Raw genomic sequence first — 22,957 nt, 5'->3', positions numbered from 1 at the left:
ACAAACAAAGGATGTTTAATGAATGTGGGTAGGTGGAGTAAAGGGGTCATCAATTGCAGTAGTTTTAAAGTGGCAGTTGTAGTTAGGTTTATTTGGAATAAAAGCAAAGGGGTAGTCGTACATTGTGTGTCGGATCGGTGAGTTGTTTTTATTGCTCGCTTACAGTCGCAGTTGTTGTTGGATTGTGGAACACGCCGTCAGGTGTTCGTCGTCATTGTGGACGATGTAGTGGCGCTGTTGAGTGGCACGTGAGTGGCACATGTGGTGTGCCACGTTCTTGGCTTTATTTTCGTTGATGTTGCTCGTCACCTAGGTGTAAGGAAGAGAAGGGGTGGCATGAAAAGATTTGCAGATGGAAGGATGAAAATCCTTTTTGCAGTGTACACCTTAGTGACGATCGGTGTTGACAATAGGGAAAGGGAAAGTGCGCAACTGCGCATGCATGTGAGAGTAGTGGAACTGCGATCATGGCATGGTGTATGGTGTATGGTGTATGGTGTATGGTGTATGGTGTATGGTGTATGGTGTATGGTGTATGGGTAATTGTGTAACACAAGGTGTTGTACTTACGTGCGTGGCAATGGACGTACGTATTGCACCTGCCGTCAAAGTGGTCTTCATTCCCAGGGTTTGTGATGCTGCCCTTAAGAGGTTCGACATATTTTTGCAAGGGTTTCCTCTGCTATTGAAAAAGAAGGTCTGTTGTTTTTGGTCTCTGAATCCCGGTAAGTTTTGTCTGATGTTTGCAAAGATGCACATGAATTTGTGGTCTTGGCTACTCAACGTGACCGTGGCCCTGCCGAAGTGGGCAGCGGTTTTGTGTTCGGGAACCTGCAAATTAAATTGGGAAGGATCGTGTCGGTGGTGCAGTACACTTTTATAAGACGTGATTGGACGATGTGATGTGTGTGTGACAGACGTAGTTGGTTGTTGAGGGAGTGTTCCTTTGTTGTGCATTGTTAGAAATTTCGAACACATTTTATGTGCCTTGATTTGGAAAGGAAGTGTTGTGACGGTATGAATGTCGTTGCATTATTGCAATAACAATGTCCTGTGGATACGGCTTAGTTTGTTTAGGTGATGAAATGCAGTTCGGCTTGGACAATGCACACCGTATGCTTACGTGGATGAATCGTGATGGGCCTTTCCTTGTGGCGTTGCGGAAGTTGTCCAGGGTCATGTTTGTCATGACGCCTTTTCTGTGGCCGTTTTTGATGAGCAGCCGGGCACATAACAGTCCGATTATTCGGACAATGTTGCGTGCTGGTTTTTTGGGGTTGCTTTTGATTTGGTCTGAAAAAAAAAAATGAAAGGGATAGCGTCAGCAATAACAATTGATGTGTGTCACGTTAGGCTTAGGTAGGTTGGCATGGTTGGTTGTCGTCCATGTGACTTGTAGGAGGAATAAGTGAGTGTACAGAAATGTTTGGGCAAATGTATTTGCTAGGGTCGTCATCACTTACCAAGAAGTTGAGGGATTTTCATTGTGCTTTTTTGCACTATTGTTCGCAGTTCATGTTTGGAAATCAATTTGTCTGTGAAAAGGAATCAAAAGAGGTATCATTATTTGTTGGCGGTGTGCTTGGGTATATCATTTGTCATGAAAGCAAAGGATCGTTACCTGAGATGGATGGAGGAATAGGTTACGCGTACGTTTTGGGTGATGTTTCTTACCTCGTGCATCTTCCAGGCGCTGTTGGTGTTGGACTCTGACATGAGGATTCATTTCTCTTTGAAAAGCCGAGATCATGAAGACAATGTGGTCGAAATTTTGGCTCGTCAATTTGACTCGGGGAAATTGTGCCGCTTTTAAAAATTTCATGAAAGAGCTCAGCGAGGAGAGATGATTCTTTATCGTGGATGGTTTCTTGCCGGAGCTTCGTAAGGTGTCGAACCATCTAAAGACGTGAAAGTATTGGAAGGGCATTTAACCAAACGAGCAAGTGAAACAATAAAAGCAATGTCATCAATAAAAGGACAAGTAAAAGTAACGCAAGCACTAAGTGAAGCAATTGCTATTGTTGTTATCATTATTAGCATCGTTGTCATCATTAATGTTGATGTGACGGTTAGGGTTTTGGGGTATCGTTTTCGTTAGGGTTGTCATTGTTGTTAGGTTGGTGGTGGTGGTGGTGGTGGTGGTGGTGGTGGTGGTGGTGGTGGTGGTGGTGGTGTGCACGATATATTTTGGGCAATGTGCATGTGTGGGGTGTTCATTGGTGGTTGCAAATGCGAGGGACGTGCATCGGGTGAGTTGTTCGCGGGTGCTACGTTGTGAATGATGTCATATGCGCGATCCTGAGGACGACGATTTTTCTTTTTTCTTTTTTCTTGTTTCTTTTTTTTTTTCCCCGATACAAGATGGAGGCTCGCGAAAGAGGTAACATTAATCACACAGAAATGTGAAAGCGACACATGAAACACAAAACGTAGAATAAGGGCAGCGGTAGACAAGATGGGGAGAGACAGGGGGAAGGAGACAAACAGAACATTTGAGAGCAGGGACATGCCGAGAAATGTGTGAGGGGGGAGGGCTTGGGGGGAGGTGGGAGAGGTGCAAAACATATGAAGCCTGTAAGGACTTGTAGGAAAGAGGTTGGAATTAAAAAACAAAAAACCGAAAAAACGGTGCATCTGGGGTGAATCAGCGGGGGTAGAAACGATCAAGGTTTTGGATGGGGGAAGATATAAGATAAGATAAGATAAGATAAGATAAGATAAGATAAGAGATGGTGGTGAACAGCTGTTTTAAAGACCTGAAGGGAGTGGGGGAGTTTGTTTCACAGGCGGGAGAAGAGGGGAATGAAAGAGTGAACGTGAGCAGGGAGCCTAGATTTTGGCAATTTAAACATAAGAGGGTTGCAGGCAGATGTTGTGCGACACGAAGGAATATTTGGGGGACAGAGCTGAGAGAGAGCTGGGGGAGCAAGGGCGGAGAGGAGTCGGTAGAAGGCAGAAAGATGAGCAACCTGTTTGCGGTGAGTGAGTGAGTGAGTGAAAGGCCCTCGGAGTTAAGTTCATCGCAGGAGATTGCAATGATTCTGAACGGTTTGGTTTCAAGAGCGTGGATTTCGAGGTGGGTGTGAGGCAGGAGCATCGGCCCAGAGGGGGGGGGGGGGACAGTATTGCATTGGGCTGTGGATGAAAGCGTTGTATGTGGTGAGGAGTTCAGGAGTTCAGGAGGTCAGGTGTGTCAAGGAAGGACTTAGCACGACTGAGGATTGCTAGTGGGTGACTGGCTTTGGGGGGCAGCTTGGAAATGTGCTTTTCCCAAGAAAGATCATGGCAGATAGTGAGACACAAAAGCTTGAGCGACAGAAGTTGTTGCAGAGGATTGTTGAGAAAGTAGATGAGAGGGTTTTTGCCTTCGGTCCTTTCGGAGAGACATTGTAAGAGTGTGACATTTGTGAGGATTGAAAGACATGTTCCACTTGTTTGATGAGTCTGTGATTTTGTGCAGGTCTGCAGAGAGTGACGAGTGTGTAGACTGTCGATCTGAGGCATGAGCATTGGAGCGGCAGATAGTGGAGTCATCAGCCAAGAGATGGAGAGGATTTTCCAGAGAGTCGGAGAGATCGTTGATGAAGACCTGAAATAACACAGGGCACAGAACACTACCTTGGGGAATTCCAGGCAGAACAGGAAGGCGACATGAGAGAAATCTATTGAGGGCCACACGTTGTCTATGACCAGAGAGGAAGTGTGCAAGGCATGAGTGGAGATTTTTATGGATACCATCGGAGGAGAGTTTGGTGAGCAGAGCTGGGTGCCAGAACGTATCGAAGGCACGTGATATGTCACGTGAGACACGTGAGACAGGTCTGATGTGTTGTTTGGCATTGAGGACCTTCATTCATTGTTGAGACGGCAGAAGCAACATGTCCAGAGTATCATGACCTGGTATGAATCCAAATTGATGATCAGAGATGAAGCTATTGGAGAAGAGGAAGGATTTGATATGCGAAGCAATGATGGATCCCATGACTTTGCTGATAATTGGAAGCAGGCTGATTGGTCTGTAGTTGGAAGGATCTGTTTTTGCACCCTTTTTTTTGTGTAAAGCATTAATGTTGGCTGATTTTCAAGATGGTGGCAGATGAATTTGAGCAAAAGAGAGGGTGACAAGAACAGAGAGAGGGTGACCTAGAGCCGCAGAGGAGGATTTTAGGAGCCGTGGGGGTGATGCCGTGTGGTCTAGTTGCCGAATCCGAGTTGAGGTTGGGCAAAAAAAAAAAACTGGTGCACCTTGTGAGGTGACAAGGACACAGAGTCCAGGAGCAGTTGGGTTCGACTGGGATAGGTGGGAACAGAGAGAGATGGGGTTGGGACACAAGATTTTGAGGCAGAGACAGAGTTGAGGCATTAGGCGTTGTCACGTGTCGGTGTCAACTGTGTAGCCATTTGAGGTAAGGGAGGGGATGGCGGTGGGGGAAGAAATAAGAGAAACCGATTTGCCCAGACGTCGGCAGCATTCGGAGGAAGGAGACAGGTTTGAGAGTTCAATCTTAAGTGTGGAGAGATGGTGCTTCCTGGTACTCCTCAGGGTAGACACACATTTGTTCCGAGCTTGGGGGAAGGAACTGAGATTGCCTTCAGTTGGATGTGTATTTCATGAGGCAAATGCAAGTTGCTTCAGGGCAATTGCCTGAAGGCAAAATTCAGTGTACCATGGACGGGAGGAAAGGTAAGACACCCGAGGACGAGACGAGACGAGACGAGACGAGACGAGAAAAAAAAGAGCTCCTTGCTTTGGAAGAATTGATGTCAGAGGCAGTAGAGATGGGAGACTCGTCGGTGGTGAGGAGGCTCTGAGAATGGCCAGAGAGATGTCGACTTTCACAAGTACATGATCAGAAGAAGCGATTGGAGTACAAGAGGAGCAGGAGACATTTACAGGGAAGTTAGTCATAAGGAAGTGCAGAGGAGAACATACTACATTGACTGAGATCCGGGTCGGGAAATTGAGAGATTGTGTCAGTCCCAATGAGTCGAAGAAATCCTGTGCTGAGGTGCCATGGCTGGTGAGAGAGGAACGCACACCCAGCCAGCTGGCATGATGATAGTTGAAGTCGCCACATATGAGGAAGAAAGAGTTTGGATGAGTTGATAGAAGTTGTTCGATGTTATCCGACGGGTAAATGAAAATGGAGTCATCACTCTTTGAAGGACGGTACAGGAGAGATATGAACAAAGGGTTGGAGCGGAGAGGAACCCATAGGCAGAGGTATTCCTGGGGGTGGGGTGGAGAGAGGGTAGTGCAAGGAGCGTGAGGAAGAGGTTTTTGATAAAGATAGGCAACTTACCACCAGGACGAGGCTCAGGTGTATCGTAGCTGAGGAGGGAGTAACCAGGAAGAGATGTTAAGGAATCACAGACATGGTGAAGGAGGTAATTTTCCGTTAGGCAGATGAAGTCTGGATTGTGAGAAGCAACCCGAATGTCGAGATCAATCGGGTTTGAGGTGCATATCGTTAATGAGGAGAGAGGGGGACCATTGGGTGCAGTATAGTATAGTATAGTATAGTATAGTATAGTATAGTATAGTATAGGGTAGGGGAGGCGTATGGTCCGATGAAGGATGACAGGGGGAGGTAGGAAGAGCAATTGATAGTGTCAGAGATTACAGAAGAGTTACAAGAAAGGGAAGGATGAGGAGGATGAAAGGTTTGATGGTGATGGCATGAGGCACAGTGACGGGTTGTCTGAGGGGTTGTTTGGTGAGGAGGAGGAGGAGGAGGAGGAGGAGGAGGAGGAGGAGGAGGCGGAGGCGGAGGAGGCGGAGGAGGCGGAGGAGGCAAGTAGAAGGTTCGGGGAGGTGGAGGTATGACATAGAAGGGAGAAGAAGTGGGGAGGAGGCAGCTTTGAGAAGGAGGCGGGAGGGGTGGGAGGAGCCAGGCGGGATGGTTGGGCGGAGATTCGAAAGGGAAGGGGTTGGGGGGGGGCAGTTTTGAAGGGGGAGGGGCAAGGTGGGAGTTTAGGAGGGGAGGGTCACCGGGGGAGTTTAGGAGGGTAGGGGGAGGGGCAAGGGGGGATTTTTGAAAGTGTATGATTAATGAAAGATGAACATTTATAACAAATTGGGTTTATGCATACTTACGAGCGCATTTTGGTGGTTTCCTGCAAGAAGAGCATCGAGGTGCCTATGTCCTGTTTGCCCGCCATATGGCGCAGGAATAGGCGTACATGGGCAATGGTGGTGTTGGTGTTTTCTCGTTTTTTGGCGTTGGCGAATGTGCCACACATATACCGCATGTATTCTTTCAATAGTTGCACTGTAAATAGGTATGTAATAATTCATTGCATATAACCATGACAACCAAGGCAGGATAAATGTAATTGCTGTTGCACTTGCTAATGGTTTACTCACCGTCAGGTGGAGGTTGAGCGGTGGCGCGCTTGTCAGCGTACCATTTTTCAATTCGGGTATACCTATCTTTGACATAGGTGAAGAGGTGTTGCTGCTCTTTGAGTTGTTGTATTAGATGACGGGCAAGCTGCATGTCTTTGTCCTGATAAGGAAACGTGAAAGCGACGTGGTGAATGGACTTGTTAATGGGGACAAAGCGCGCAGCGCGCAGCGCGCAGCGCGCAGCACGTGGCCCATGGCGTGTAAGTGTAGGCCTCTCGGAAGCAATAGCGCCGAAGACTTTGTCGGGTGCACACGTCAACGCATGTTGGTTTGCTGCACGAATTTTGAGGAAAAGATTGCATTATCAGCATTGCGTAAAAGGTCAGGAAAGGATCAACTTACTTTCAGAGGCATGTTGTTTGTTTGAAGGTATGGACGAAGTACTCGAATCGCTGGGCCTGTGTCCTGAGGAATGTTGGTGTGGGCGCTGTGCCGCTGTTGGAGTTGGAGTTGGAGTTGAAGTGTTCCTTGTTGGTTGTTGTTTAATGGGTTTTTTTTCCTTCCTTTCTTTCTTTGTTTTGTGCCCACCCGCTTTTGAATTAAGGGTTAGCAGCATAAACGAGAATAAGTGTTCGTTAATCGTCATAGTGAAAATGACTTTTGTCTTGTTTGTGTGATGTTGAAAAAAATTACACTGAATGAACGAGGGTTACATAATGAACGGTGGTTGTAGTGCAATCCTTTTATGTCATCGGCGACGGGGGTTTTTCATCCGAGGGGGTTTTCCCCGCGATGGCCGGAAATATGTGCGTGGTGAGGTGTCCAGCCATATTTTTGTTAGCTTCATCGTGGCGTTTTTCCAAAGACGCTTTTTCAAACAAAATTAATGATCCTGTATTGTTAATGTTACTACAAAATAATAAGAATACTAGTAATATCCCATTTTCCCAAGGCGTTTTTGCCCGCAGTGAAAACGTGTACGAATAGGTTATCGTTATCATGGCGTTTGCCTGGTTTTTGGTTTCCTGGTTTCAACAGGAAGGATATATATCTTATATTATAAAGCACGTGCAGGTATGGTCATATTTTTACAACTTGCTAATGGTGTTTATAAGAGTAAATGAAGAAATTTTGAGGAATGCTGACGTCCCTGAGGGCAGGTTTACTTTCAGAAGTGAGCGAAGGTCTATTGTGCTGTATGTAAGGACAAATATTGCGTTGATAATGATAGCTTGGGTTCCGGTGAGTAGGTGACGTGTGAATTCTCGTAGGGACGTTTTGTAAGTAGCTCCTGGTGTTTCATAGGAAACTGAAAGGGAGAAGTTCGGGTTGTGGTCCTTGACTAAGCAGTGAGGTAGCGCTTGTGAAGGCAGTCGTTTCGTCACGGTTTGTGTACACAAGAAATTTGGTAGGTGTCGAATTGCAACGAAGATGTTATCATGTCGTGTAGGGCCTGGTCTTTTGAATGACTTGATGTGATATTGTATAATGTAATGCACGTTCTGCTCTTTTTAATGAGCTGGTGTACCATGTTTTGGTGTCGTGGGCGGTTTGATTCTTTTGAGTGACGTGATCTAACATATTATAATATAATGCACGGTGTGATCTTTGCAATGAGCTGGTCTAACATGTTATGATGTCGTGCGTGGTCTGATTGTTTCCGTGACCTGATAAAAGGGGGTCGTAGTCGTCGACGTCGTCGTGGTTGTGCGTGGACTTGGAGTCGGGTGTTTTTTTTGGTAGGATTGGATTTTGGCAAGGGGAAATTTTTGTGCATTCATTGGTTTTGCGTTTGTCAAGGGAGTGGTGCGTGCGTGCGTGCGTGCGTGCGTGCGTGCGTGCGTGCGTGCGCGATGTAGTTATGTTGAGTGGACGTGTCGGTAATAAATGGTTTGTCCATGTGTCTGTGTTTTGCTCCTCAGACAAAGAAGCAAGGAATTTTGGGGTCCTGTTGCACGGCAATGTGGAGGGATGGAGCGACATTTGCGTGTCCATGATGATTTGTCGTGTGACGAGGCACGCAGTGGGAGGATTCTCAGCGTTTCAAGGAAAAGGTGGTTGCAAAGTTTTTGACCGTGCAGTCTAATGGGCGTGGCAAAGTGCATAAGGCTACGGGTAATGTCATGTGTACTTGGCATGTTGTTGTTTTGTCGCACATGCTACGCCTGTGAGAGACCATTTAGTTTGGTGGTGCGCATTTGACTTAGTGGATTGTTTGTGGTCACTTAGTCATTTGGTCACTCATTTGGTGTTTTGAAAAGAGGACGTTTGAAGAAACTGTTTGCGTTTAATGGTCATGGCATGCAGGTACGTGTAGTTGTGCGTGTTCGTACGTCGGGGTTAGCGTTTGTCGTTGGTTTTTATTTAATCGTTGTGTGCATGTGTTCCTTGGGAGCATATGTATTGGGAGGCGTCATGTTTATCGTTGAAACTTTGGTGTTAGGTTTCGGGGAACTAAGAAGTGCCCTGTGGACGGGTGTGTGAGGGCTGTCGACAGGGTTGACAAGCATCTTAAAGCGGCGCATGGGCTGACGGTGAGTTATTGTTGTTGATGATTATGTGCGTGGGTGCGTGTCATATTTATGGCATGTATTCAGTGTGTGCTTGGATGGACGGACGGACGGGAAGGATCGGTGGATGCACGGATGTTTGCATTAATTTGGACGTGTTCTGCATTTTCATTGACGTTTGCATTTGTTATTAGGTGAAGGACGAGCGGTATCAGGTGCTTATGGCTGGGGTGAGGGGGTGTGCCGAGGAAGCCGGGCCAAGTTCACGTTTGCATGTTAGCCGTGGAAGCAGGGCCAAGACGTGCAAAGTCGGGGCGCAGGTGGACGTCCCTGCCGTTGCTGAGGTGGCGAAGGTGCAGGGGAACGCCAAGGGCATCGCTAGGGGTTCAGGTGCGCCTTCGCCAGGGCGCAATTCATCCGAGGACGGTTCCGACGTGGAGGTCTTGTTGTCCTGTCAAATCACACGATTGCCGTATTTGCTGCGGGCAGGGGAAACGGCAATGTCGGTGGGACGGTGTTGTATGTTCATTGGGAAGAGGCTGAAAGTGCTGCATGGACGGGATGGTAAGTGATTGAAAGAATTAGTTAGTGTTTCCTGTTGTTGTTTCATGGCAATGCCCTGTGTGCTGCGACACGTGTTTGTATGCTGAAGGCTCGTGGATGCATTGTTGTCTTCCTATTTGCTGTGAAGGACGTGAAAGCGAACAAGTGCCTGGTACATCGTCGCAGGTGCTTTGTGTCGTCGGCCACGAGATCCAGGCGTCCACTGAGGCCGAGGACGATCAGAAGGGCGATCAGCAGGGTGATCACGACGATCACGGTGACCACCATGACGAGGAGGACAAAGTTCACCAGGAGTCGGAGTCGGAGTCGGAGCCGGAGCCGGAGGCAGAGCCAGAGCACCGGAATGATGATGATGAGGAGGAGGAGGGCGGCGGCGAGGGCGGCGAGGGCGGCGAGGGCGTTTTCGACGAGGACGATGACGATGACGACGATGATGATGCTGAGGGGGGGGAGGAGGAGGAGGAGGAGGAGGAGGAGGAGGAGGAGGAGGAGGAGGAGGAGGAGGAGGAGGAGGAGGGAGGAGGAAGAGGAGGAGGAAGAGGAAGACGAGGAGGACGAGGAGGACGAGGAGGACGAGGACGAGGAGGAGGACGAGGACGAGGACGAGGAGGACGAGGACGAGGAGGACGAGGAGGAGGAGGAGCAGGAGCAGGAGCAGGGCCGGCCAGTGGTAGTGGTGCAGGGGCTTGTGTGGCGCTTGGGAGCAGTTGTGAACGTGGTAAGTTTATTAGAGGAACAACAACCAGAAAGACAACATCATCAACAACAACAACAATCACAGGCATTCTAAGGGCATTTTACGTTGTACAGCGGCATATCCCGAGATGACGTTTGACTTTTACGTACGGAATTTTGAATGGAATGTTGTGTGTGTTTGTTTTGTTTGTTTGTTGTTTTTTGGGGGGTTTGGTGGGGGGGACATTATGGTATATGTTTGGGGCAATGTGTGACGACATAACGATTGGCTGACATCAGTCGATGAATGAAGTTGATATTTGTCCTTGGTGGGATATTTTTTTTTTGTTTTCAGAAGGAGCGGGAAGTGTTGAAACGCCCGGCCGAAGGAAACGTTTGCGGAGTGGTCGATCGTCGTCGGCTGCGTATGCTTTTGTGAGTGAAAGAGTTTTTATCCACGCAAACGTCATAGTTTATATTTGCAAGAGAAGTGTTTGTTGATGTCCGACATGGACATGGTTTTTTTCACGGTTGTTTGATTTCGTATCGGGATGCATCTTCATGCTTTGTCTATGGTGTGCTCATTGTAAGGTTCGACGACGGAGAAAGTTGGATTACAACAAGAACATTTTGGACCATCTGGAACGTGCGTTCGCTCATGAGATTGCGTGTAAACTGGTTACGAGACGCAGGGTAAGCATATGGAGAGTGATCATGGATATAAGGGCGATTTGTCATTGTCCTGGTGTAACGTAATACTGGCATTTACTTCAACGTATGTTGTGTTACATTTACTTAGGTCGCTGAGGTATTACGTGCCGATGAGGGCTTGAGGGAGAAGTGCCGGTGTGAAGGCTTGACGGTGGAGAACATTCGTGGTAAACTTCGTGCTTTGTCTCAAAGGCGATGACGCTTGGCGTTTGTTAGTAAGTTTTGCCGGTGTTGTTGTTGTTTTGGCATGTTTTTTTTTGTTGGCATTTTGGCATCTGCTCTGTCATATCGAGCTTTCTCTCTGACCGCTGTATATGTGTGATCGTGCATGGCTCAACATGTCACACCTTCCCTATGAACAGCGGTGTTCCTCAGGGTTTTGTTTCGTCTGTAACACTGTTCCTTCTTTTTATGAATGAGCTGAGTTCGTCAGTGGGCGCTGTAGTGAGGTTGAGAGACCGGGTTGCTGTTACAGAGCCGCTGGAATCTGACGTCCGAGATTAGAGAGCCGAACATTCGGCTGTTACAGAGGTAACCACTCGGATTAGAGTTCGGCTGTTACAGAGCCGAACTAACCCTAACCCTAACGAGACGGAGACGGAGACGGAGACGGAGACGGAGACATATTTTATTTGCTCTGTTGCGCTGATGTTATTAAGAACCCTTTGAAAATACGCAATGCCGGTTAATTGTTCGTACATCGGAAATATATGACTGTGTGTAAAGGTTGAAGGCAACCACATTTGGTGCAGGCGTTCACGCATTTTGTTGGACGTGTATGTTTTTGAGTCGGGGCACGTTGACGGAGTTGTTTTGGAACGGAACGGAACGGAACGCAACGCAACGGAACGCAACGGAACGCAACGGAACGGCAGTGTTAGGTTTGCTGGACATCTCGTAATGCTCCGTGCCGTGGAGTTGTTATTAGTCCCTTAGCGGTGTACACCGGAGGGGACTATAGGTTTTGCGGTCCGTGCGTCTGTCTGTCAGTCCGTCACGCAAAGAAAAGTTTGCGGGCTTTTTTCTCTCTAAATTCTTATTGCTAATGCTTTCAAAGTTGGTACATGGTTTCGTCATGATAAGTTTCAGATGAAGTTGGAACTTCACGACGTTTCGATCATTTTGGACAAAGTTATGGCACTTTTAGGTTTGGTAATTTCAGCAAACGTTTTCCGGACGACAGACTGCCGCTAGGGGACATGTATTGGAGCGCAATAGTGACGAATGCTTGTTGTATTGTGATTGATGATTGTTGCGGTATCGGTGCAGCTGTGCCTTACGAGTAAAGGAGTTGGCGTTAGTTTGTGGCACCAGGATAAGGCTAAGAAGTCGGCAAGGGCAAATAGAATGGTATGCCCTGTGATTGTGTGCGTTATCGTCGTTTGGGCTGTACAATGTACAATTAATTGTTGGAGTGCACCAAGTGGGGAAATGTCACAGGATCGGTACCCTAGGATGACTTTGAAGTCGGACGATGGCTTTTGCATGTTGAATGGCACAGGGCCCCTGGCTGTGTGACAAGGAGAGGCATGGGTGAAATGGAAGTGCACATTGGTAGGTGTGCGGTGAGTTGTTAATTTCGGCGACTAGGGCAGCGAGCTTTGTTTGGTCATAGAGAATTACGGAGTGGTCGATGAGAAGTTATTTTGGTCCGTAAAGAAGAAGGGTGTATATTTGGGCTACAACTCATGGGCTTTTTGACGCCAGTCCGTGGTGGGCTTTTTTTTCTAATAAGAAAAGGTAAAATAAATAAAAAAATTTAAAAAGTGAAACATTTAAACAGGCTGGGACGTGCAGGTTGATGACCGCACGGCCAAGGGACGCCGTCTATGAGGACTGCGCCATTAGCATAGACATGCAGCTCAAGCGCAAGGCTGAAGCATATGGTCATTGAAAACACATGCACCGTGACCCCGAAGGGCGAGAACGCATGGTCATACAATACCTCTGTGGGTTTTAAACACCTCATGGGAAGCGAAAGACCTCGTGGCCGTTTGCTTCGGAGGGATGGCGATGGCCATGTATTACTTGTACACCGCCCAAGGTGGGTGTGCTTTCATAATGGAGAAGGTTTAGGGTTACTGGGATTGTGATGTGATGTGTTGTGTGGAGTCGATATTTCTTTGTTTGCGCACGCGTTTTTACGCCGCAATTTGGGAAAGGTGGAGCCGGTGTCAATTGGTGCGTTGCATTGTGGAAATGTGTGAACAAGGTAGGTGGACTTGTTCCACCTATTGCGTTGAGGTGCAACACGGCGCATTAAGGTGACAAGCGTGCCGGTGTTAGGATTAGACGCATGGGTGAAATTGAAGTGCGCATTCGTAGGCGTCGGGTGGCTTGTGAAGTTCGGTGACCCGGGCAGCGAGCTTTGTTTTGTCAAATGCAATGACGCAGTGGTCGATGAGAAGTTTGTTGTACAAAAAAGAACCAAGGGTATATTGTTTGGCTACAACTAATGGCAATGGAAAGACCTCGTGGACGTTTACCTCGGAGGCATGGCGACCGTCGTCTATTACTTATGCGCCGCGCAAGTTGGGCTCGTTTTAATAGAGGAGAAGGTTTCGTGTTTACTGGGATTGGGATGTGTTGCGTGGAATTATTTTTTGGTTTGCACACGGCTTATGACGGCGCAATTTGGGAAACGTGGACCCGGTGTCACTTTGTGCGTTTCGATGTGGAAATGTGCGAACAAGGTAGGTGCATTTGTTCCACCTATTGCGTTGAGGTGCGATACGGCGCAATTACCTTGACAATCGTCGCGGTTTTAGGATTAGATGCATGGGTGAAATTGAACTGCGCATTCGTCGGCGTCGGGTGGCTTGTGAATTTAGGCGACCTGGGCAGCGAGCTTTGTTTTGTCACATCGAATGATGTAGTGCTCGATGTGAAGTTTGTTTTTGAAAAAACAACCAAGGGTATATCGTTGGTGTACAACTAATGGCAATGGAAAGACCTCGTGGACGTTTACCTCGGAGGCATGGCGACGGTCGTCTATTAGTTATACACCGCCCAAGTTGGGCTTCTTTTAATGATGGAGAAGGTTTCGGGTTCCTGGGATTGGGATGTGTTGCGTGGAATTATTTTTTGGTTTGCACACGGCTTATGACGGCGCAATTTGGGAAACGTGGACCCGGTGTCACTTTGTGCGTTTCAATGTGGAAATGTGCGAACAAGGTAGGTGCATTTGTTCCACCTATTGCGTTGAGGTGCGATACGGCGCAATTACCTTGACAATCGTCCCGGTTTTAGGATTAGATGCATGGGTGAAATTGAACTGCGCATTCGTCGGCGTCGGGTGGCTTGTGAATTTAGGCGACCTGGGCAGCGAGCTTTGTTTTGTCACATCGAATGATGTAGTGCTCGATGTGAAGTTTGTTTTTGAAAAAACAACCAAGGGTATATCGTTGGTGTACAACTAATGGCAATGGAAAGACCTCGTGGACGTTTACCTCGGAGGCATGGCGACGGTCGTCTATTACTTATACACCGCCCAAGTTGGGCTTCTTTTAATGATGGAGAAGGTTTCGGGTTCCTGGGATTGGGATGTGTTGCGTGGAATTATTTTTTGGTTTGCACACGGCTTATGACGGCGCAATTTGGGAAACGTGGACCCGGTGTCACTTTGTGCGTTTCGATGTGGAAATGTGCGAACAAGGTAGGTGCATTTGTTCCACCTATTGCGTTGAGGTGCGATACGGCGCAATTACCTTGACAATCGTCCCGGTTTTAGGATTAGATGCATGGGTGAAATTGAACTGCGCATTCGTCGGCGTCGGGTGGCTTGTGAATTTAGGCGACCTGGGCAGCGAGCTTTGTTTTGTCACATCGAATGATGTAGTGCTCGATGTGAAGTTTGTTTTTGAAAAAACAACCAAGGGTATATCGTTGGTGTACAACTAATGGCAATGGAAAGACCTCGTGGACGTTTACCTCGGAGGCATGGCGACGGTCGTCTATTACTTATACACCGCCCAAGTTGGGCTTCTTTTAATGATGGAGAAGGTTTCGGGTTCCTGGGATTGGGATGTGTTGCGTGGAATTATTTTTTGGTTTGCACACGGCTTATGACGGCGCAATTTGGGAAACGTGGACCCGGTGTCACTTTGTGCGTTTCGATGTGGAAATGTGCGAACAAGGTAGGTGCATTTGTTCCACCTATTGCGTTGAGGTGCGATACGGCGCAATTACCTTGACAATCGTCCCGGTTTTAGGATTAGATGCATGGGTGAAATTGAACTGCGCATTCGTCGGCGTCGGGTGGCTTGTGAATTTAGGCGACCTGGGCAGCGAGCTTTGTTTTGTCACATCGAATGATGTAGTGCTCGATGTGAAGTTTGTTTTTGAAAAAACAACCAAGGGTATATCGTTGGTGTACAACTAATGGCAATGGAAAGACCTCGTGGACGTTTACCTCGGAGGCATGGCGACGGTCGTCTATTACTTATACACCGCCCAAGTTGGGCTTCTTTTAATGATGGAGAAGGTTTCGGGTTCCTGGGATTGGGATGTGTTGCGTGGAATTATTTTTTGGTTTGCACACGGCTTATGACGGCGCAATTTGGGAAACGTGGACCCGGTGTCACTTTGTGCGTTTCGATGTGGAAATGTGCGAACAAGGTAGGTGCATTTGTTCCACCTATTGCGTTGAGGTGCGATACGGCGCAATTACCTTGACAATCGTCCCGGTTTTAGGATTAGATGCATGGGTGAAATTGAACTGCGCATTCGTCGGCGTCGGGTGGCTTGTGAATTTAGGCGACCTGGGCAGCGAGCTTTGTTTTGTCACATCGAATGATGTGGTGCTCGATGTGAAGTTTGTTTTTGAAAAAACAACCAAGGGTATATCGTTGGTGTACAACTAATGGCAATGGAAAGACCTCGTGGACGTTTACCTCGGAGGTATGGTGACCGTCGTCTATTACTTATACACCGCCCAAGTTGGGCTTCTTTTAATGATGGAGAAGGTTTCGGGTTCGTGGGATTGGGATTGGGATGTGTTGCGTGGAATTATTTTTGGCTTGGCGCACGGCTTATGACGGTGCAATTTGGGAAACGTGGAGCCGGTGTCAATTGTTGCGTTTCGATGTGGAAATGTGCCAACAAGGTATCAGCATTTGTTTCACCTATTGCGTCGAGGTGCAAGACGACGCACGCGTGACAACAATGGGCAATGCAGGAGGAGTTGGGTGCACCGACGATGGAGTTTCAGTGATTTGGCCAAGTTCGTGGGTGTGATTGTGATTGTGATTGTGATTGTGCTTGTGTGCTGGTGCGCTGGTGCGCGGTGTGAGGTGTGAGGTGTGAGGTGTGAGGTGTGAGGTGTGAGGTGTGAGGTTTGTTTGCCGTGGGTATGCCTGACGGGCGGTGACGGTGTCCATTGCCGAGAGGGATTGTTAGAAGCGTTCACCTTTCCGCTTGTGCAAGGAAGGTGGAATGTGTGGAAATTAGGCACCGGTGTACACGGTGACGTAGGGAGGGAACATAACGATGCAAAGACGCCGGGTGGAGGCGTCGCTGTGGGAATGGTGTACGTGTGTGTACTTTGCAGGAAAAGGCACGCGCGCCGATGTGTTTCGGGGCAAATGGGGTGGCGGCAGTGCCAGCCGTGTTGTCGAGCAAGTGGCAGTGGGATGCCTGAGTGATGGCCGCTTGTGAAAGAGTGAAGTTGTCAAAGTGAACAAGACGCAAAAGTCAGTGCAAGGACAAATGTCCAAGTGAAAGATGCATGTGTGAAGTCATTGCTGGTTGAGTGGGCTTATGTGGCTGGTGAGGTGTGGCGAGGCGGGCTTTTTCTGGAGGTGTCGGCGTGGTGGCGACAATGCACTTGTGGAGGTTTGGCGTCGTCGATGCGCTGAGTGAAAAAAAATCCCAGTCAAAAGGTCCAGGTGAAAAAGTGAAGTTGTCAGAGTGAACAAGAGGCAAAAGTCAAAGTCACAGGTAAAAGGTGTTAGTGCAGAAGTGAAAGAGGTTGAGGTTTCAAAGTGAAACGGTGAATAGGGATGTTTGAATAGTTTGAAACTGTGGAAATGGTGTACAAGGCCAGAAACGGGTAGAAGTGTATGAACATGAACGTGAACGTGAACGTGAACGTGAACGCGAACAAGTGAACAAGTGAACAATTGTACGTCGACTTGCAGCAGGGGAAGTAAGGCTACAGACTTATGCCTCGCACGGAAGAAATTGGAATCGTTTGTTTGTTGTTGGGGGTTTTTTTGTTTTGTTTATTTTTGTGTTTTTTTTGTTTGTTTTTTCCTTTTCGTAACAAAGGATGCCATGCATTGCATGGATTGCATGGATATGATGGATATGATGGATGTCATCGATGTTTTCTCTGCGTTGGATGCCACGGATGCCACGGATGCCACGGATGCCACGGATGCCACGGATGCCACGGATGCCACGGATGCCACGGATGCCACGGATGCCTCGGATGCCACGGATGCCTCGGATGCCTCGCATGCCACGCATGCCACCGATTGTAGTGTAAGTGTTGGTCGTTGTTGGTGTTGATGTTGATGTCATAAACTCAGTCACAAAGTCACAAAGTCACAAAGTCACTAAGTCACAAACTCACTAAGTCACTAAGTCACTAAGTCACAAACTCACTAAGTCACAAAGTCACAAAGTCACAAAGTCACAAAGTCACAAAGTCACTAAGTCACTAAGTCACAAACTCACTAAGTCACTAAGTCACAAAGTCACAAAGTCACAAAGTCACAAAGTCACAAAGTCACAAAGTCACTAAGTCACAAACTCACTAAGTCACAAACTCACTAAGTCACTAAGTCACAAAGTCACTAAGTCACAAAGTCACAAAGTCACAAAGTCACAAAGTCACAAAGTCACAAAGTCACAAAGTCACAAAGTCACAAAGTCACAAAGTCACAAAGTCACAAAGTCACAAAGTCACAAAGTCACAAAGTCACTAAGTCAAGAAGAAAACGTCATGCGTAGCACGATACTTGGAAAATGCACCCTTCCCCAAAAGTTTTCCAATGATACATGATGGCGTATGTTGACGTTTTGGTGTATGGTGACTTCAAAAATTGTTGGTGGTTGAATTGAGTAAGCAGATATGCAAGTCGTGTTGAAATTTCACATCATTTAGATGAAAATGTAGGATTTTAGAAATGTGGCCTATGTTGACCTTCCGATGTTGACCTCAAATATACTTGGTGGTTGAATTCAGTGACCAGATATGCAAGTGCTCTTCAAATTTGAAGTCAATTGGATGAAAAATGAGGATTTTCGAAATTTGGCCTATGTTGACCTTTTGCCCTATGTTGAGCTTTTGTCCAATGTTCATCAAAAATATAATTTGTGGTTGAATTCAGTGACCAGATATGCAAGTGCTGTTCAAATTTAAAGTCAATTGCATGAAAATTGAGGATTTTAGAAATTTGGCCTATGTTGATCTTTTGGCCTATGTTGATCTTTTGGCCTATGTTGACCTCAAAAATACTTGGTGGGTGAATTCAGTGAGCAGATATGCAAATGGTGTTCAAATTTAAAGTCAATTGGATGAAAATTGAGCATTTTAGAAATTTGGCCTCTGTTGATGTTTTGGCCTATGTTGACCTCAAAAATACTTGGTGGGTGAATTAAGTGAGCAGATATGGAAATGCTGTTGAATTTTCAAGTCAATCGATGCAAATTGAGGATTTTAGAAATTTGGCCTATGTTGACCTTTTGGCCTATGTTGACCTGAAGAATAGTTGGTGGTTGAATTCGGGGACAGATGTGCAAGTCCTCTCCAAATTTCAAGTCAATTGGATGAAAATTGAGGATTTTAGAAATTTGGCCTATGTTGACTATTTGGCCTATGTTGACTTCAAAAATTCTTGGTGGTTGAATTCAATGACCAGATATGCAAGTGGTCTTGAAATTTCAAGTCAATCGGATGAAAATTGAGGATTTTAGAAATTTAGCAAAGTTGGTGACCTTTGGCCTATGTTTACCTTTTGACCTATTGACCCCAAAAACAACAGGCTTCTGGCATTTGACCAAGTGTACGACTTGGTGAGGTTTGGTGAAGATCGGTTGAAAATTGTGACCTGCAGGCCGGTGACAAACTAACAAACAGAGTCACAAACACAACCGACCAATATAGTTGAAAAATCTTCGATTTTGCAAGTAATAAATAAGTAAACAAGAAAACGTCATGCGTAGCACGATACTTGCAAAATACGCCCTCCCCCAAAAGTTTTCAATGTGACATGATGGCCTATGGTGACGTCCAAAATACTTGGTGGTTGAATTCAGTGACCAGATATGCAAGTCGTCTTTAAATTTCATGTCAATTGGATGAAAATTGAGGATTTTAGAAATTTGGACTATGTTGACCTTTTGGCCTATGTTGACCTCAAAGATACTTGGTGGTTGAATTCACTGACCAGATATGCAAGTCCTCTTCAAATTTCAAGTCAATTGGATGAAAATTGAGGATTTTAGAAATTTGGCCTATGTTGACCTTTTGACCTATGTTCACCTAAAATATAATTTGTGGTTGAATTCAGTGACGAGATATGCAAGTCCTTTTCAAATTTCAAGTCGATTGGATGAAAATTGAGGATTTTTGAAATTTGGCCTATCTTGACCATTTGGCCTATGTTGACGTCAAGAATACTTGGTGGTTGAATTCAATGCCAGTCCTCTCCAAATTTGAAGTCAATTGGATGAAAATTGAGGATTTTAGAAATTTGGCTTATGTTGACCATTTGGCCTATGTTGACCTCAAAAATTCTTGGTGGTTGAATTCAATGACCAGATATGCAAGTGGTCTTAAAATTTCAAGTCAATCGGATGAAAATTGAGGATTTTAGAAATTTAGCAAAGTTGGTGACCTTTGGCCTATGTTTACCTTTTGACCTATTGACCCCAAAAACAACAGGCTTCTGGCATTTGACTAACTCTAGCACTTGGTGAAGTTTGGTGAAGATCGGTTGAAAATTGTGACCTGTAGGCCGGTGACAAACAAACAAACAAACAAGCAAATGAAAAATCGGTCAGAGACCGAGGACTTGCCGGGATGTCCTTTTTTTCGGCCATTTAGGACAAATATGGCGGCCGAACCACGTGACTGATGACGTCATCATCAACATATTTTATTCCCTATGGAGAGTTCTTTACAATGAGCCATGTCTCAATTTTTTCTATTCAGCACTTTCAGAGATATGGATGTGCAACATTTTTCGGTTGTTCCAAAATGGCGGCCGAACCATGTGACATATGACGTCGTCATTAACGTATTTTATTCCCCTTGGAGAGTTCTTTACAATGAGCCATGTCTCAATTTTTTCTATTCAGCACTTTCAGAGATATGGATGTGCAACATTTTTCGGTTGTTCCAAAATGGCGGCCGAACCATGTGACATATGACGTCGTCATTAACGTATTTTATTCCCCTTGGAGAGTTCTTTACAATGAGGCATGTGTCAATTTTTTCAGTTCAGCACTTTCGGAGATATGGAGGTGCAAAGTTTTGCCGTTTTTCCAGGATGGCGGACGAACCACCTGAACGATGACGTCATCATTTACATATTTTATTCCCCCTGGAGAGTTGTTTACAATGAGCCATGTCTCAATTTTTTCTATTTAGCACTTTCAGAGATATGGATGTGCAAAATTTTTCGGTTTTTCGAAAATGGCGGCCGAACCACGTGACATATGACGTCGTCATGAACATATTTGATTGCGCATGAAGAGTTCTTTACAATGAGCCATGTCTCAATTTTTTCTGTTCAGCACTTTTGGAGATATAGTGGTGCAAAGTTTTGCCGTTTTTCCAAGGTGGCGGCCGACCACGTGACATATGACATCATCATTAACATATTTTTTTCCCCATGGAGAGTTCTTTACAATGAGCCATGTGTCAATTTTTCCTGTTGAGCCCTTTCGGAGATATGGAGGTGCAAAGTTTTTCCAAGATGGCGGCCGATCCACGTGACCGATGACGTCATCAATTGGGCACAGTCTATTCCAGGGCAAGACCAATATGTGTGCAAAGTTTGGCGATTCTACGTGCAACGGTGTAGACACAGTGCTGCAAACAGACAGAGAAACAGACAAACAGACAAACGAACAGATCAACATAGTTGCCGGAATTTTTTCCGGCAAGTAACAAACAAACAGACAAACAGACAAACAGAAACAAACAGATAGAGTCACAAACACAACCGACCAATATACTTGTAAAATCTTCGATTTTGCAAGTAACAAACAAACAAACAGACAGACAGACAGACAGACAGAGAGTGACAAACACAACCGACCAATATACTTGTAAAATCTTCGATTTTGCAAGTAACTAGAAAACGTCATGCGTAGCACGATACTTGCAAAATACGCCCTCCCCCAAAAGTTTTCAACGTGACATGATGGCCTAGGGTGACCTCAAAAATACTTGGTGGTTGAATTCAGTGACCAGATATGCATAGTCCTCTTCAAATTTCATGTCAATTGGATGAAAATTGAGGATTTTAGAAATTTGGCCTATGTTGACCTTTTGGCCTATGTTGACGTCAAAGATACTTGGTGGTTGAATTCACTGACCAGATATGCAAGTCCTCTTGAAATTTCGAGTCAATTGGATGAAAATTGAGGATCTTAGAAATTTGGCCTCTGTTGACCTCAAGAATACTTGGTGGTTGAATTCAATGCAAGTCCTCTCCAAATTTCAAGTCAATTGGATGAAAATTGAGGATTTTTGAAATTTGGCCTATGTTGACCATTTGGCCTATGTTGACCTCAAAAATTCTTGGTGGTTGAATTCAATGACCAGATATGCCAGTGGTCTTCGAATTTCAAGTCAATCGGATGAAAATTGAGGATTTTAGAAATTTAGCAAAGTTGGTGACCTTTGGCCTATGTTGACCTTTTGACCTATTGACCCCAAAAACAATAGGCTTCTGGCATTTGACCAACTGTACCACTTGGTGAAGTTTGGTGAAGATCGGTCGAAAATTGTGACCTGTAGGCCGGTGACAAACAAACAAACAAACAAACAAACAAACAAACAAACAAACAAACAAACAAACAGATAGAGTCACAAACACAACCGACCAATATACTTGAAAAATCTTCGATTTTGCAAGTAATAACTCAATAACTAAATAACTAAATACGTAAATACGTAAATACGTAAATACGTAAATAACTAAATAACTAAATAAGAAGGAAACAAACAAACAAACAAATACAAACAAACACAAAACACAAACACAAACAAACAAAGTCACAAACAAACAAAATCACAGTCACAAAGTCACAAAGTCATAAAGTCACAAAGTTATTGACACGGATGCCACGGATGCCACGGATGCCACGGATGCCACGGATGCCACGCATGCCACCCATGCCACGCATACCACGAATGCCACGCATGGCACGCATGCCATCGATTGTAGTGTAAGTGTTGGTCGCTGTCGGTGTCGGTGTCGGTGTTGGTGTTGGTGTTGATGTTCATGTCGGGTTAGGGTTTTGGTCATAGTCTTGGTATCAGTTGGCGGTGTCGGTCTCGGTGTCGGTGTTTGTTGTCGGTGTTCTTGTTCGTGTTGATCTTGTTGTTTGTCTTGGTGTTAGTGTGTCATCGTTTTGGTGTTGTAGTATTGGTGTTGTAGTGTCGGTGTTAGTCTTAGTCTTAGTTTCAGTGTCAGTTTTACTTTTAGTTTAAAATATATAAATATATATCAAAGTAGGTAAGTAAATAAGTAAGTAAATTAGGAAATCATTCAATAAAGAAATAGGAGTGAAAAACGCAGAAACGCAACAACGTCCAAACGCAACAAACTTACCAAGTCACAAACACACTACGTCACAAAGGCACCAAGTCATAAACTCACAAAGTCACAAACACACAAAGTCACAAACAAACAAACTAACTAACTAAATAAGTAAATACGTAAATACGTAAATAACTAAATAACGAAATAACTAAATAACTAAATAACGAACAAACAAAGAAACAAACGAACAAACAAAGAAACAAACAAACAAACAAAGAAACAAACAAACAAAGAAACACAAACAAACAAACAAACAAACAAACAAACAAACAAACAAACAAACAAACAAACAAAGAAACACAAACAAACAAACAAACAAACAAACAAACAAACAAACAGTCACAGTCACAGTCACAGTCACAGTC

At 45.5% G+C, this 22,957-nt stretch overlaps 2 protein-coding genes and 1 long non-coding RNA gene across 3 annotated transcripts in view; 1 reads left to right on the top strand and 2 right to left on the bottom strand.

Moving 5' to 3' along the window:
* The window catches only part of LOC144889694 (uncharacterized), a 798,143-nt gene that overhangs the window by 96,659 nt on the left and 678,527 nt on the right, over nt 1-22,957 (bottom strand). The window lies entirely within an intron of this gene.
* LOC137418362 (E3 ubiquitin-protein ligase Midline-1-like) overlaps nt 1-22,957 on the top strand; it is a 466,393-nt gene that overhangs the window by 209,941 nt on the left and 233,495 nt on the right. The window lies entirely within an intron of this gene.
* LOC137416722 (uncharacterized) lies at nt 33-6,878 on the bottom strand. The gene is made up of 8 exons (XM_068102338.2): nt 6,752-6,878; nt 6,368-6,509; nt 6,098-6,272; nt 1,675-1,898; nt 1,464-1,535; nt 1,124-1,293; nt 571-831; nt 33-309 (listed from the first exon to the last, which is right to left on the bottom strand). Exons 1-8 carry the CDS (start codon nt 6,761-6,763, stop codon nt 160-162), a joined length of 1,206 nt encoding a protein of 401 aa, XP_067958439.2. The 5' UTR covers nt 6,764-6,878; the 3' UTR covers nt 33-159.

Source organism: Myxine glutinosa, chromosome 1, assembly GCF_964187855.1.
Source record: "Myxine glutinosa chromosome 1, kmMyxGlut1.1, whole genome shotgun sequence".
Taxonomy (NCBI): domain Eukaryota; kingdom Metazoa; phylum Chordata; class Myxini; order Myxiniformes; family Myxinidae; genus Myxine; species Myxine glutinosa.
Note: the sequence above shows the minus strand (reverse complement) of the source record. Positions and strands in the feature narration are given on the sequence as shown.